We start from the raw sequence: 15,554 nt of genomic DNA, 5'->3' as shown, positions 1-15,554 counted from the left end.
AAAGCCAGCTGCAGTCCATCTCTGGAAAAGAGACAGTGCACCTTTTCCCTTTGCCTAACTTTCTAGATTCTTCCCAAAAGCTAACTACAACTGTGTTCTTGGTTGCATTCCAATCTTTTTGCTGCTTCATATTCTCTGAAAGCACAGTGCACCCATTGAACCAAGTGGGTTCTGCTGCAGTGAAAGTAAACCTTAAGAGTTTGGAAGGCTTACTTTTAAGACAGGATGCCCCTTCTTGTCCCCAGCATATAAAATGGGAGAAAGCCATAAAAATGGCACATCTTTTGTGAGCAGCAAGCCCGCCTCTTTGCTATAGCTTGTGAACTCTGAAGAGCTGAGATTCCTTTTCACTTAAATGATATTAGCTAAATATAGTGGATAAGACGGGTCTCTAGTCACATGGCTTCCCACACATTAAAAATGTCAATTTGATCTTATCTTTTGTGGGGTGAGGGCTGGGCCAAAGTGCTCAGGATTCCTTGAACCTGCCTAGATCCCCCCTTGCTCTTTTAAATGCCAAGGTTGTCTTGGCACATCAAAAGTAACTCTTCCTGAAGATCAGACTCCATCCAGTGGAACGAAGTACTAATGTGCAGACGGAGCAGTCACTGAAGTATCTGACTCGGAAGCAAGTAGAAGGATGGGCTGCTGTGGCCACCCTTCCCACTTTGCATGGCTGCAGGGGGCCACAAATCCCTCTGCCGGCTTTGCCCCCAACAACACCAAGACCAGGCTAGGAGGAACAGGATTTATGTTGCATACTTAAAAACTACACTGCTTGGAAAGGAAGAAGAAGGAGGAGGAGAAACCAGACTTCAGGGCAGAATCTGCAAGAGGCAGGCCGGCCATTGACACAAAAGAGGAAGAGGCGAGGCAGGAGAGGACAAGGCAGGGCTCTGCTGGGAGGGGTCTGCCCCCACCCCACCCCCGTGATGAAGGACTGGCACAGCTTACATGATGCTTGCTGGAGTGAAGATAGGGACAACACACAGGGTTTCCGTGATCTCCCAGCCACAGGAGAGGGGGGCACATGTGCTCTCCCGATCCTCTTCTTCCAGATACAGCGATTTCCCCTGGAGGAGCTGGACGGCTTCCCTGAAGGAGAAAGGAGCCAGCAGGGATGAGATCTCTAGCTGGGAGGGAGACCCTGCCCTGCAGAAAGCGGCAGAGTCTGACCGCTCCTTGAAGCCTTGGATGGCCCACACCAAAGGGGTGCAGTCAGGCGGGTGAGATTCTTGTAAGAGAGGTGGTGCTCCAGACTGTCCACAAAAGCCTTTCTAGTTGCTTGCACCTGACATCAGCTCAGCACCTGGAATGGGGCCAGGGGACCCTCCCCACTCTGGGACTCAACAGGAGTTTCAAAAGTAAGGTTACCGCAGCTTCAGCCTGAGAAGTGGACCAGATCAGAAACAGCTAGAACTCCATTTTACTGGGACAGGAGGAAAACCTTCCTTGGTGGTTTTTGTTCCTTTGCTTCCCTCTCCTCTCCTCCCTCTTCAGGAGGCTGGCGTGGAAGGGAGCCAGCCTGAGCCTCTTCTGATGCTTTCTCTGCTGTTGGACTCAATGCAGGCGTCTGCGCCTGTTGTGTCCACGGCTTCTCTATCTGGTTTCTCCCAGTCGCCTCTTGGGCTCCCTGCAAGTAGCCTGTAATTCTTCTGCATTTTTAAAGAAGAGGGGAGGGATCCTAGTATTGCTAGAATGCTTTAGTTATTTCAGCCTTCTGTGGGATCTCCTGTAACAAAAGTGGTTCTGGCAATTTCAGGGCCATAGCAAGATCCAGGCCAGGGTTTTCTAGTCCCTGGTGGCTTCTATTTCATCATTGGTGGCTTTGTGGGGTGGAAATGGAGGTGCTCCCCCCCCCTTTCCTCCCACTCCAAAAACCATCTTACCAGGCCACTCTGGACATAGCATAGTGAATTGGGGTTGGGGGAGATCCCTGGAAAGAGGAGGAGGCCAGCACCGAGTGGGCCCCCATGTTCTCAAAGATCAGCCAGTCCCCGACCTGCAGCTCAGGCAGTTCCAGGCCATCTGCAATTCGGTCCAACTCATCACCAGTTGGTCCCCAGAAGCTGCTGTTGTGCAAAGGGAGATCTGGTGGGGGTTTCTGCAAAGAGGAGAAAAGGACGGTAAGCAGCCAGATCTTCTGGGATCCTCATAGCTACAGTTCAAGCGGAACTTTCAGCTGACTTTCCCAAGACTGTACAGCCATCATCTAGGTATAGTCCTCGATTTACGACCACAACAGAGTCCAAAATTTCCACGGCTGAGCAAGATAGCTGTTAATTAAGCTTTGCACAATTTTTCTTGCCACAGTTATGAAGCAAATCACTGCAGTTAAGTTAGTAGCCCTCTTGTTAAGCGAATCCGGCTTCTCCCATTGACTTGACTAGTCAGAAGGTCGCAAAAGGGGAACACGCAACACTGCGACCATCATAAGTAGGAATCAGTTGCCAAAGGTCTGAATTTTGACCATGTGCTGCAATGGTTGTAAGTGTGAAAAAGAGCCATGTGATTTTTTTCAGTGCCAATGTAACTGCATGGTTACTAAATGAATGGTTGTAAGTCAAGGGCTATTGTATTCTGAGACATTTTATAAATTCTCAGAATCCTAAATCCTATTTGCAGAACTTTTATATATTCTTAGGTATTCAGAATGTCTGTGGCAGACAATTTCCAGTATTGTAAGGTTAGCTACTGTCCCTTTGGATGCTTCGGCGGCTCCGCAGGAAAACGACTGCCAATCAAGGCAGAGCCTTCCAAGTCAACAGCTCCAAGAAAGAGTTCAGATTCCAGGGGGACCCCACTCATTTCATCCCCACAAGCCCAACCTGAAGAAAGAGAGGGGGCCCAAAGTCACCCACTGAAGTTGGGGGTGGGGAACTGAGCCGATGCCTCTTGGATCCCAGCCCCGCGTCCTCCCCAGAACATCATAGCGGCCTTCCTTGTGTGACCCGCACTGAACCGAAAGCCCAGGCCACTGACCTGCTGGTGCACAGTCAGGAGAAAGAAGGAAATGGGGTGTCCCAGAAGGGGAAAGCCACCACCACCACGACCTCTGGCAGAGGCAGGACGCAGGAGGCAGGGTGGGAGCCCTGGAGCACCCAAGTGGGTGGGAACCGGACTTCAGGTCCTTCTCTGGTGCTTTGGCCCTCAGGCTGCCCTTCGTGAGCAAAAGAGGGATTTCTGTCCCTGGCTGAGTTATGGCCTCTCCTTACCTTAGGCAGAATGGGGACGGGGCAGATGTTGCTGAAGATGACCGAGCCAAGAGAGCCGTAGACGCCATCGTTAATGTGGTAGACAAAGCTCTTCTTGCCCTCAGCATCTTCCTCTGAGGAGACCAAAGGGCAGCCACAGTCAGGGAGACCTTGGGAGACAGAGGATGGGAAGACCCCAGACAGGTGGATTCTGCAAGGTGGATGGGTGGGTGGGGGGCTTCATTCTCGAGTCTCAGGCCCTCCCACTTGTGGGAACCTGGACACCCGGCCCTCCCACTCTGGACTGGCAGAGTGCAAATTCAGAATTGCACTTCCCTGCCCAGCCAGAATTGGGCCACCCTTTGGCTGGGTGTGGGGAGGTCTCTGTGCTCCAAAGGAGAAAAGCAGTAGCCCTCCTTTGCAAGGCAAGCTGGGGGATAAAGAGCTGGGCAAAGGCAGCCGTGGTGGGGAAGACCTTGCGCCAATGAAATTGCACCCAGGGTCATTTCTGCCTCCACCTGGAACTGACTTGGAAGCTGAAGCTAGTCCAGAACAGAGCTGAGCTGGTATTTACAGACATGCAAAAGTGCCCACGTAGGGCAGGGCTGGTATTGACTTCCCTTCCCTACCAGTTTGCATATGTGAGCGCACGTGTGCACTCCCTTTGCTCGCACATGCCACCTCCACACATGCGCTAAGCCTTCCGCATATGTGCTTTTCACTAAAAAGGACCCTAAATGGGATGCCATAGAACCGGGGCAGGGGGATGGGCTACCCATGATTTCCACTACTGGTTCAGGCAAACCGGTCCGAAGTGGTAGAATCCCACCTCTGATGCTGGGCCTGGCTTTAGCCTAAGGTTAAGTGGGCACTGGGCTAGGGAGCCAAAGCATAGGTGGTGCCCATTTGGCCCCTCCTTCCCCAAAACAAAGGCCACAAGAAAAATGCTTAAAGCGGGTCAAATCTACGAACTGGTTAGAAGAGGTTCCAGCAGTGGAGCCGGAAAGCAGGCCACACCTACAGAAGAGGTTCCAAAATTTTTTGAAATTGCTCCCCACTCTCAAACTCTCTGCTACCAGTTCTCCAGAACCTGTCAGAATTGGCTGAATGCCCCCTCTGGGCAGCATGTTTGGGGGGGATTCACACCATGTCCACTCAGGGTGTGGCTTGCTTCTCCTAGCCTTGGGTATTCTATGCCCCCAGTTGCTGGCTGTAAACCAGGATGGAGGGTCCCTGGGAGGGAGAAAGTCCGCTCTGGACCTACCGTCTGAGCCCAGCTGGTCCAGAGGAACTTCCTTCTTGGCAATGACATTAACCACCAAGGTAAAGGCCGAATGCACGTAGTAGCGCCCCAGCTCAGCAAGGATCTCAACCCCACAGCCTTCAGGGAAGTAGAGGTCCAAGGCAGAGTTGATCACAGCTGCTGTCTGAAAGAGTCCGGTGGGTGGGAGGGAGAAGAGAGGAAACCACGCCATTATACGCACAGGCACCCAAAGGCCTGCCTGGACTTTGCAGCGGTTGGGAAAAGAGGCAGCTTGGGCTGCAGTCAGACACCTTTTGGTTGCTTTGTTTTCATAGCAGCTTTTGGCAAGTAAGCTGGGAGAAGCTCCTAAGCAGGATGTCATCTGGCACAAAGCATGGAAGCCCTTCCACGCACTGCAAGGACCTAGTGACGGCTCCTTCTTTCCTTCTTCTACCCACCCACCCACTCTATCATCCATCCATCCATCCATCCATCTCTGATGTAATCTTGCCCTCTCCCAGCCACCGTTGATTCTTAAAGAGAAACATTCACCCAGTAACTGCAAAGGGTCTCATCCCATTTCGAAAGGTCCTGGTCATGGCTGAGAGTCTTAGCATGGCAGGAAGTAGCATGGCTAGTCTAGGGAAGAGAAGGACCAGGGGAGACAGGATAGCCATCTTCCAATATTTGAGGGGCCGCCACAGAGAGGAGGGGGTCAAGCTATTCTCCAAGGCACCTGAAGGCCAGACAAGGAATAATGGATGGAAACTGACCAAGGAGAGATTCAACCTGGAATTAAGGAGGAAATTTCTGACAGTGAGAACCATCAACCCATGGAACAGAAGTTGCCTTTGGAAGTTGTAGGAGCTTCATCACTGGAGGCTTTCAAGAAAAGACTGCACTGCGATCTGTCAGAAATGGTGTAGGGTCTCCTGCTTGGGCAGGGGGTTGGACTAGATGACCTACAAGGTCCCTTCCAACTGTTAATCTGTATTTATATCTGTATCGGTATTTATTTATAACTTGATCCAAGCCTGGTGGCTGAGCAGCACAGCAGAAAACCCCATGAAAGTAAAGTTTAGCCTCAGAGGGTCACTGTGGAGATGCTTGTGCATCAAACAAAGTGCCACTTATGGGATGCGTTCAGTGGCTGAAACAACCTCCAAGGAAGAAAACTGACGCAGAGCATATCTGGGCCTCTTGGGAAGAATTGTCTCAGTGCTGGCTATGAATGGTTTTAGAATAGCTGGAAGGTTCTCGAACCTCTGGACTGCAAAGAGGAAATGAGAAGCAACAAGCAGGACACAAAACATGGATATTTGAGTGTGCCACCTACTTGAGCCACGTCCTTTGATTCTTCAGCAAATATTTTGATTTTTTTCACACACCATTCAATTCTTGACTCAACAGAAATTAGAGTGTGGCCACCCACATCAAAGGCCCCGGGTACTCTTGACCGGCTGAGAGGTCCTTGGACTCCCTCAATGTGCTCCCAAGGCAGGATTCCAGCATGAGGCCTCCTACCTCTTCGAAGTGCCTCCTTGACTCTTCAGCACAGGGAAGTCCTCCTCCAATGTCCAGGAGACGAATCTTGTAGCCCAGCTCTGCAGCCATTTCCACGATCAGGCGAGCATCTGCTATGGATTGGGTGAAGATCTGAGGGTCAGTGCAGCTGCTTCCAATGTGAAAACTAGGAAAGAAAGCAGATAAATTACTTGTGAACACAGTATATCTAGAAGACTTTACTCAGAGAAATTGTGGGGCGCATGGCTAACATTGACCTCTGCCTGTGGGTGGCCACTTCTATGGGTATACCCAGGTATTGCTTGCTCCCAGGTATTGCTTGGCCCCAATTAGGGGTCCTCACCACAGACATGTCCATGGTTTTCTTTCTTCAGTCAGAGAAAAGCCCCATGGAACATGGTTCTCCCATGGTTCTCCCATGTTTCCTCCTGAGTATTCTACTATATGTGTCCCCTTCAACACAAAGTCTTCACAGAAGGTGCCATCAAGTGTTTCTGGGTGCTGCCCTGTGCTCAGTCTTTTAACCAGCTATTGCTAGCCCAACAATCAAAGGCACCGAGACCTCCAGCAAAAAGTGAAGGAAGAGGGGCCATTGGGAGAAAGGACTGAGTGTAGAGAGGAGGGACCAGGGAGAGTTGGCAACTGGCATGAGAAAAGGATCTCTGCCCCTACCTGATGCCCACCACCTCGATGTTCATCTGCTTGGCAATCTCGAGGAGATGTCGGCAGATTTTAAGGGTGGCACCAAATTTCACACTCAGATGATTGGCGCTCCTGGAGTCATCCGTGGCCAGCTGCAGAATCATTCTGGGGAATGGGAAGAAAAGGCCTGTTTGGTGACAGCTAACAACTATGCTTTACCTTCTATTTTCAGGATGCAACTATGCATCATGAGGTCATTGTACAGCCCACTGGTGGGATTCAAATTTTTTCACTACCGGTTGTGTGGGCATGGCTTGGTGGGCGTGGCAGGGGGAGGATACTGCAAAATCCCCATTTCTTCCCAATCAGCTGGGATTCGAGAGGCAGAGAATAGATGGGGGTGGGACAAATCAGAGGTGGTATTTGCTGGTTCTCCAAACTACTCAAAATTTCCGCTACCGGTTCTCCAGAACTGGTCAGAGCCTGCTGAATCCCTCCGATAAAGTAGGACGTAAAGTGAGATTTGGATATTGTGTGAAACCTACTGGGTCAGGCTGGACAGCCTCTCAGGGCCTCTTTACTTCTATATTAAAAGCCACATAGACAGAGTTGGAGCTTGCAAAAGAACAGGAAGCCAGTGCCTAACCACAAGATGTTCTAAGCCGATGTCCCTATGTCAAAACCTATGTCAAAACCTATGTCAAAACCTATGTCCAAGGTTCAATTAAAGTTCGTTAATGACACGTACTCCATAACAAAAGGAGAAGACAGACCCCATCTCCTTATAAGGCTTTCTCCTCAAGGTAACCACTAAGAAATGAGTTAAGTGTTTCCGTGTTACGCTGTCTTTGAGAATGTATAAGAATGCGTGCTTCGATAATGAAGGTTGTTCAAAACTTGCAATGCTAGCCATGGGCTACTTTCTGAACCTGGCTGCCAAATAAACTTTTCCTGTATCCTGAGAAGTCTAACGCCTGTCATTTTCTGCAACATATTCTGGCGAGCCAGCCAGGAGTTAGAGTGATATTTCACTGAGGACAGAACGGACCGACCAGTGCCCCATCGAGGCCATCTCGCCCATCTTCAGGTGCCACAGAGACCTTTCTCTGGAAGAAGGCTGATGACCTTTCTTGGGCATCCAGAGGACACCACTGATCCAAGAATCTGACCAGGGACAGGACAAGTTAATAAAAATTACACCGGCTGAGAAAGAAGACGCCTGCAGGCAAGTATCAAAAGAATTGTAGACCTACTTGGTTAGGAGTGGAAGAGGGGACCCGATCACCCCCCTGAGCCCAGGATAGCGTCCCTTCCAAATGGAACCGGCATATCCTAATGAGGCTCTAGGTTTGTGTGGGACGTTAATCTGCTGCAGTTCCTGTTGGTGGCCGTGAGCTCCGGGGCCGCAGGTTAGAAAAAGTGTGTTAGAAATAGAACATGGGAGGGTGGGGAGCGTTCCTCGAACGCCCCTCCAATACATGTTGAAAAATACTTTCAGAAAGTTTTTAGTAAAGTCTCTGGCAGAGAAATTATCCTCACCCCCATTGCACAAGCCTTAAGGAGGTTGTTTGCAGGATCGGTAGTTAGAGACACATATGCTGTTGTTAATCAGGTTGCTGCAGCCTGTCTCAATTGTGGGGGAAAAAACAACAACCCAAAGACAGGATGGAAACTTCCTTTGGAAGTCCTTCTACAGGGCTCCTAGGTGCTGTGTGGCAAATAGATTTCCCCACAATATTCCCAGAAATTGGGATTTAGAGATCACTTGGTTTTGTGTGTACTAAAAGACATTGTGCCAAGATTTGGGGTGCCTTTCTGTAGGGCCTCAGATTCTGGCCACCATGAGATGAATCAAGAGCCCCACCCAGATGCAAATGATGTGTTTATGAAAGTCTCCATACATCTTGATCTTTAAAAATATGCCAGCGCGGGCTGGGAGATCAAGAATTTGGATCTTTAAAAAATTAGCCAGCACCGCTGGTAGATCCAAAATTAGAAACGGAACACCCCAGGGCAGAGACAGGTATTAACAATCTAGTGCATAAGGAGATAGAACATCGGGCATAACTTTGAGCAAAAGTAGAAATTTAGCAGGTAATAAAAAGGTAAAGCCTATTGAATGGGAAGACCTAGGTAATTGGATGTGATTAATTTGATGTACTGTCTGTTGAAATTCTTAGGTGTGTCTAAGTCTTTTTGCACCCTCAAGGTAATTGAAACCAATCCAAAAGGACACGAGAAAAGTTTCATCATTGTAGTTATTGTGTGTTTAAATGATTTTACCTGTTCATTTTGTTCCTGAAGCATGTGAACCCATACTTCACAGCTCAGGTGACACAAACTGTTTCCTAGGCTTTTGGAATTAAGTGGAAACTTCATGCTGTCTATTCCTCACAGAATAGTGGTGTTGAAAAATTTAATGATTTGATTGAACGACAAAACCAACTAATAGGAGACAATTATGAGGGTTTTTGGTTGTAGCAGGGTATTGTAGAATATGGATACTGAATTTTGCCCTCCTAGTCAAACCATTGTATGAATCCACAAAAGAGACATAGATAAGAAAAAAAAAAGGGGGGGAAAGAGAGTCTCAACGAAACATTTAGTTCTTGGGCTGTTTTAGCTTGATGTTTGTCTTTGTTGATGTGTTTAAGTGTTTAAAAAGAGAAAGAGAGTGTGTGTCTCTGACATTAGTGCCCTCCACCAGCGTAGCCATAACATGAAGTGGTTGACACTGAAAGGGTAGGAAACCCAGGGAGACAAAAAGTGGAATCAGATATTGGTTAGAATGAACGAACGGTCCCATTAGGTGGGGCCAGGAGGAAGGAAACCAAAAAGGTTACTGAAGGGACAGATCAAGTGGACCACAAACCTGGTCCAAGGGAGCAGTTGAGACAAAAAATCAAATTGCCCGTAAGGAAAATTTTATTGCCAGAAACTGAAGGGGAGCTACGTAAAGTGTGGATATGCTCCATTCTCAATGGCTGATTTATATAATTGGAAAAATCGAATTCCTGCTTATAGAGAAAATCCAAATGAGATGCATGTCCTTTTTGCATCCATTTTTCTGAACTCACCAGTCTGCTTGAGTTGACATACAAAGTCTGATGGAAATTTTATTAACCCCAGAGAAAAGAAGGCTGGTGAAGGTAACCATGAATAAGCCTTTGCAGAAGGATCGTGAAAAAAAAAATCCAGACTGAACATGGTTACTGAAGGAACCAGATTGGGAACCTAGTCCATTCAGCTGAAAAACTATTGGACCTTAGTTTTGGTAGGATTCAACAAAAGTTAAGAATTTAGAGAAGGTCATTAAATTCAACAGAAACAGGATGAAAATCCAGGGGAAATCCTAGAATGCATTTATCAAACCTTTAGGCAAAATACCACATTAGATCCTGAGCTTGAAGAAAGTAAGAGAATGGTCAATATGATCTTCATTGGTCACTCTGCAGATGACATTAGGGTAAAAATAAATAAATAAAATACAGAAGACAAAAAGGGGGGCCAGGAAAGGCATCTCTGAACTTGTGGAATAGCATATAAAACGTATGTTAATTGGGCTCAAATTTCAGAGAAGAAGGACAGAAAGAGTGGGAGGCTAGGGGACTTGCCGGAAGAATTGTTGAGGAGGGGCCAATAATAGAATGCCATGGCCAGTCAGAGAAAGAGCCCTCCAGTTAGAAAGAAAAGAAAGCCACGAAGGTCTGTGTGGCTTGAATAAATGGAAATTGCATAAAAGATCTTTATGAAGAAGAAAAAAAAAGAAAATAAAAAAGGCCACTGACTACAAAAATGTCCCAAGACATGCCTGAATGCCCAGTTCCTCTTTTGGGGTGTGATCCTATGCAAAATGGGAGTTACACTGTCCTTTGAGGAAGAAGAAATGGCCCTAATGATGAGGCACAGCTAAAGCCTCATCATTAACATCATAATGCTAAATCTTATTAGTTTTAATGTTGCTTAGTATTTTTCAGGTTTAATGTGTTTTGCAAATCCAGTTTTAGTTTACTGTTGATGGAAACCATGTGTGAACCTTGAAAATGGGTAATTCAGTAATGAAGTTAAACGTGTGCAAATCTACCCAGAAAATCTCTCTTCTGATTTAATTCTGAATTTTATTCACTGATTTAATTTGGTGATTAATGTGCACCTTCCCAAGTTGTGCTTAGGTGACCTGCTGGTCCATCAATTGGTCAACCACATTTAATATTGGGTGAACTCAGCCCAGATTATGGTGGTTTAGTGCATGGTGCTGCCCCCAGAATACAGGCTGAGCTACCCTTGGACCATGGAAAGCCCATTTGCAAATGCAGAATCTTCCCCACCCATTCTCATCAGTCCCAGCTTGACAGGAGACAATGGGATTCCAGAGAAGAAACAAGTAAGGGAAGAATGAATTACTACATATTTGTAATTGTTCGCACTATGTCAAAAGGCAGAGGAAGGAAACTGAGTTTGTACTGTGAGAATTTCAAAATATGGTATGTGTTCTCTTGCTTGAGCAGGGGGCTGGACTAGAAGACCTCCAAGGTACATTCCAACTTTAATCTAATGAAATACCTGGTTGTGTTGAAACAACATCATTCCCCATGGCTAACTAAACCCTGGTTTAATTAATTAATCCAGTTACCTACATGCTGAACCATTCAGTGGCAAAGATGGCGGGAGGTCCTAAATCTTTCCACTGTGAGCTTCAGTGCTCTAATTCACAGTATCTTTTCCTTGAACTGAATAGAAAATGGGCTTATTGGAAGAGACTATTTGTAGAAGGCTCCCGGCTTCTTGAGTTAAGATAACCAGGAGGAATAAACTCTTTCTAGGAGGCCAACAGCTCTTGAGCTCTTCAAGTTTGGTACCCAGTTATGACTGACAAGATTTCTCCCCCAGGTTTTGTAGCCACCTCTTCCGGTATAATGTGTCCAGGTGCCGCTGGCCTACCTGGCAGACGGGAAACTCCGTGCGACTTTCCCAAGCTCTACTTCATTGTCAAAAGTCATCAGCTGTACCCCTTGGCTGGCCGCATATCGGATCAGGGAGACCTGTTTGCAGGCGCTGGTGCAGACGACTCTCTCCGGTGGAACTCCAGTGCTCTTCACCAGGGCCATCTCTGTCTGGGGAGTGACAACCAGAGAAGGTAAAGAGACTTGGTCATCTGAACTTGGGGCTGGGGGTGATGGGGCTGATACCAACACCAGGCACTGACCCCCAAACTCCTGCATCCTGTGAAACCCCACTGGGGAGAGTCAATTGTCAAGGGTTCAGGTCTTTTCTTTTCTTTCCCGGTGTTCTCACTGCACGCGTTTCCTTCTGGGAAGTCTCTCGGCTTGCTTGGCTCTATTATCCACCCAAATAGGGCAGCTGTGACATGGGCACTTAATCAGTGGGGCAGCTGTGACTCACTTAACTACCATGACAAAAAGGTCAAAAAATCCACCGTGGCCCATTTAAAACCACCAGCTTGCTCAGCAGTGGAAAGTCTGATCCCAGTTGCGGTCATAGGTTGAGGAATACCTGTAATGCCTTCCAGTCAGGGTCACTTTGCAGGTAGAAACTGGTCCCTCCCTGCTTCTGATGAGCTTCTTCTCCAATCAGCAGATCTGATGATACTAATGGAATGGATTGAATTCAGCCTGTCTAATATCTATGCACATTTACCCATGCAGCATGGCTGAAATATTATTGTTTATCCTTGTTAGCTTCTCTATTCTTCCTCTCACTGGCATGATGATGATGATGATGATGATGATTTTGCTGCTTTGCATGCACACTAAGAGCTTTTGCGCCAAAGACAAATTGCTTGTGTGTCTAATCACACTTGGCAAATTCAATTCAACTTCCATCTTAATTACCATCGGGTTTTTTGTTGTTGTTTTTGCCTCCCGAGATCTTTCTTGGCACACTGATCTTTCAACCCTTTTTTAAAAAAACCCACATACATCTCACTGATGCATATGGAGCCTTTTCTTAAAGGAAACATTTCAGGAACAGTTTGCAAAGCCTTTGGGGAGGTGATGTCTGGAGGATTTGCAGTCCACAGTCACCTTCCAAGGTTAGAGAGAACTCTTGTGGCTATGAGCTGCTGTCATTAGATCCCAGGAGGCAGAACGGATTCATTCTCAAAAGACACAATATGCCTTCTAGGCATTCATCTTAAAGCCTCCCCCCTTCTATCCCAGGTTACTGAAGTGCCTAAATCCAAGTGCAAGAGGTTCTCCAGCTGTAGTATTATCAGATCTGCTTGGAACTCTGATTGGGGAAGAGGTTCCTCATAAGCAGAGAGGGACCAGTTTCTACCTGCAATGTGACCCTGACTGGAAGTCCTCGAATTACAGCCACAACTGGGATCAGGCTTTCCATTGCTGAGTGAGGCGGTGGTTTTAAGGAGGCCGTGCCGGATGTTTTGAGCCAGATAAGCAAATCACTGCCATTAAGTGAATCACACGAATCCAGCTGCCCCATTTACTTTGTGGCAAATGGTAATCAGGTGATCCTAGGCACTGCGACGGTCATAAATACATGCTGGCTGCTGAGCCCCCAAATCCTGATCTTGTGACTGTGAGGAGGCTGTGAGAATTGTAAGTGTGATGACTGGTCTATACATTACATTTTTCTGTGCTGTTGTAATCTCAAACAGTTATTAAACGAACGGCTATAAACCGAGGACTGGCAGCAGTCGGATTGTCTCATCGAGATTCCTGGAAGGATGAGACTAACATTCACATCTGCTTTTCTTTCCCTGGACGTAAGCGTTGATCCGCTGCAGGAGAGCTCCACAACTCCGGACTTCCCGCCCCGCCTGGGCTGGAAAGGGAACCGGCACCCTCTCCCCCTCTTCTGTGGGGCACCTGGAGGACATCCCAAAGGGGCTTCTTTTGAAAAGGCAACTGGGCTTCCTTTGTTTTTCCTTGAAGACATTTCGCTTCTCAACAAGGGAGTTTCTTCAGTCCTGGTGTGGTTCAGTATGACCTTTTTGCCTGCCTCCTCCGGAGCCTCCCCACCCCCATGTCTCCAGGGACCATCCCACCCCACCTTGTTGGTGCAGCTGAATCCAGCCCCCAGCCCTGCCAGCATCTGCACCACGCCCCTGCTGCTGTTGCACTTCAAGGGGTAGAGGGGCTTGACCCGCGGCAGGGCCTTGAGCAGGCGCACATGTTTCTTCACCACGTCCTCCAGATTTGCCACAAAAAAGGCTTCTCGGCTGCCCTGGAGAGGAAGAAGCACAATCAGCACAAGTGCAAACGGATCGGTTTTGCACACGGCTCTCCAGGGGTCTCCCCACCTCCGTAAAGGTTGGAGTCACAGTGCTTCCCCTCAGAGACTGTATGCCCAGGTCCTCGGCCCTCTCCAGATGGATGATAGTTTGGTCATCATGGCCTGTCTTAGGAGTCTCACAAGCTAGCTGCAAAACCGAGAAGAAGATTCTCCTTCCACTTTTGGGAGGGGGTGGGTTTCACTAACTTTGGCTACACAAATTCTGCAATGGAAGAGCTGAATTCTGTGCACATTATGGAGTCTTATCCTTTATCCCAAATGGCTCAGGCACATTTGCCAATGGGAAGTCCGCACCCTGGGATGATCTACACACCCCAACCCTCCCTCCATCCTTGATGCATGGAAAGCCAACTGTCTTTTGGTCCTCACCGTCTGGGCAACCTTGAGGAGGAGACTCTCCAGGAGATCCCGAGTGGTGAAGCCCTCCTCCACCATCATGACATCCGATTCATCCAGGTACCTGGTCATTGTTACCACCAAAGGAGGATCTTTCTTTGAAAGCCTCCGTCAGTAGGGGGGGATAGTTTTTAAGTATGCAACACACTGTGGAGGGAAAGAGATAACATCAGGAAGCTCCTTCTCAACCATCTGAGATGGCAAACAGCTACTTCACACCAGTGGCTCTTCTGCCAGGTGTCGGGTGGTTTAAACAGGAAGATTAGAAAGGGTTCCCCTTCCTGAACCTGGCAGGAGATCCCAAAGGCTCTTAGATCTCTTTCTCCAACCTGATGCACAGGATGGCAAAATATTTCAGATTGGAAAAGGTGTCCAGAAATTCTGAAGTTCTGTTGGCCAACTACTTTGATGAGGGTTTTTGAAAGCTTATACTTTTTAATAAAATCAGTTAATTGGAAAAGGTGCTACCAAGTTCCCAATCAACATATCTACATGTACAGGTAAGGACCTTTCAGTGACTACTATGATGCCTGGGTGCAGACTGTGATTTTACAGGTGCAGCAGATGAGGCTGACCTGAAACTAGGTCAGTGCATTTGCAACCTCTGCTCTGCTTTTTTGTTCTCTGATCAGATCTAGATAGTGACAACTTTGTCTTGCTTGCTGAATGCAAAATGCCAGCGTGCTGCTTTCTCCCACACTTATAAAGAGGATAAATGTGACCGAACGGTTTGCACATTGCCTGCCCTTTTGTTTAACAGAGCTTTCTTAGGTTGGATGGCAGGGCTGACAACGAGCCCTGTTGGCCCACTAAAGTCAGTCACTTTGCTTCAGAAGCTTCTTAGGAGAAGATAATGGGGTGGGAAAAAGTTTTAATTGCAGACAAAAGGAGTGTCTGTGCAGAAAGCAACATCCCAGGTTTGTCCTCAGGTTTAAGGGCTTCATCTCTAGCCCTGTGTCCTCTGGTAGCCACTGGGCAAATGCACAACTCTTCCCATGGCACCCAACTACCATTAAAACTCACTTGCGGCCTTTGGGACACAGTAATTGCTGAGAAGCCGCCTTCTCTTGTTTCTGCTTAATGTGGGTAAAATAAAGGGTTATGGACAATTGAGGAAGAACTCTTAGTGAAGTGATAAAGTGTGAGGGTAACTTAGAATGTGGCTCTGGAGTAAGAATGCCTGTAGTCCTGGTGTGTGTGTGTGTGTGTGTGTGTGTGTACCTATTTTTACTGATGAACTATTGGACAGGACTTTGGGCCAGTCTCTCGCTCACAGGGTT

At 47.7% G+C, this 15,554-nt stretch overlaps 1 protein-coding gene across 1 annotated transcript; it reads right to left on the bottom strand.

Annotated features, from left to right (window-relative positions):
• Positions 1-734: 734 nt before the first annotated feature.
• AZIN2 (antizyme inhibitor 2) lies at positions 735-14,346 on the bottom strand. The gene is made up of 9 exons (XM_087728315.1): positions 14,248-14,346; positions 13,636-13,809; positions 11,545-11,717; positions 6,634-6,768; positions 5,962-6,127; positions 4,459-4,621; positions 3,216-3,328; positions 1,890-2,104; positions 735-1,095 (listed from the first exon to the last, which is right to left on the bottom strand). Exons 1-9 carry the CDS (start codon positions 14,344-14,346, stop codon positions 951-953), a joined length of 1,383 nt encoding a protein of 460 aa, XP_087584441.1. The 3' UTR covers positions 735-950.
• Between the last annotated feature and the right edge of the window lie 1,208 nt (positions 14,347-15,554).

Source organism: Thamnophis sirtalis, unplaced genomic scaffold (assembly GCF_051295495.1).
Source record: "Thamnophis sirtalis isolate CommonGarterSnake01/CBP01778 unplaced genomic scaffold, rThaSir2_p1.2 scaffold_13, whole genome shotgun sequence".
Lineage (NCBI taxonomy): Eukaryota > Metazoa > Chordata > Lepidosauria > Squamata > Natricidae > Thamnophis > Thamnophis sirtalis.
The sequence above is the reverse complement of the archived record's forward strand: the minus strand, read 5'-3'. Positions and strand labels throughout refer to the sequence as shown.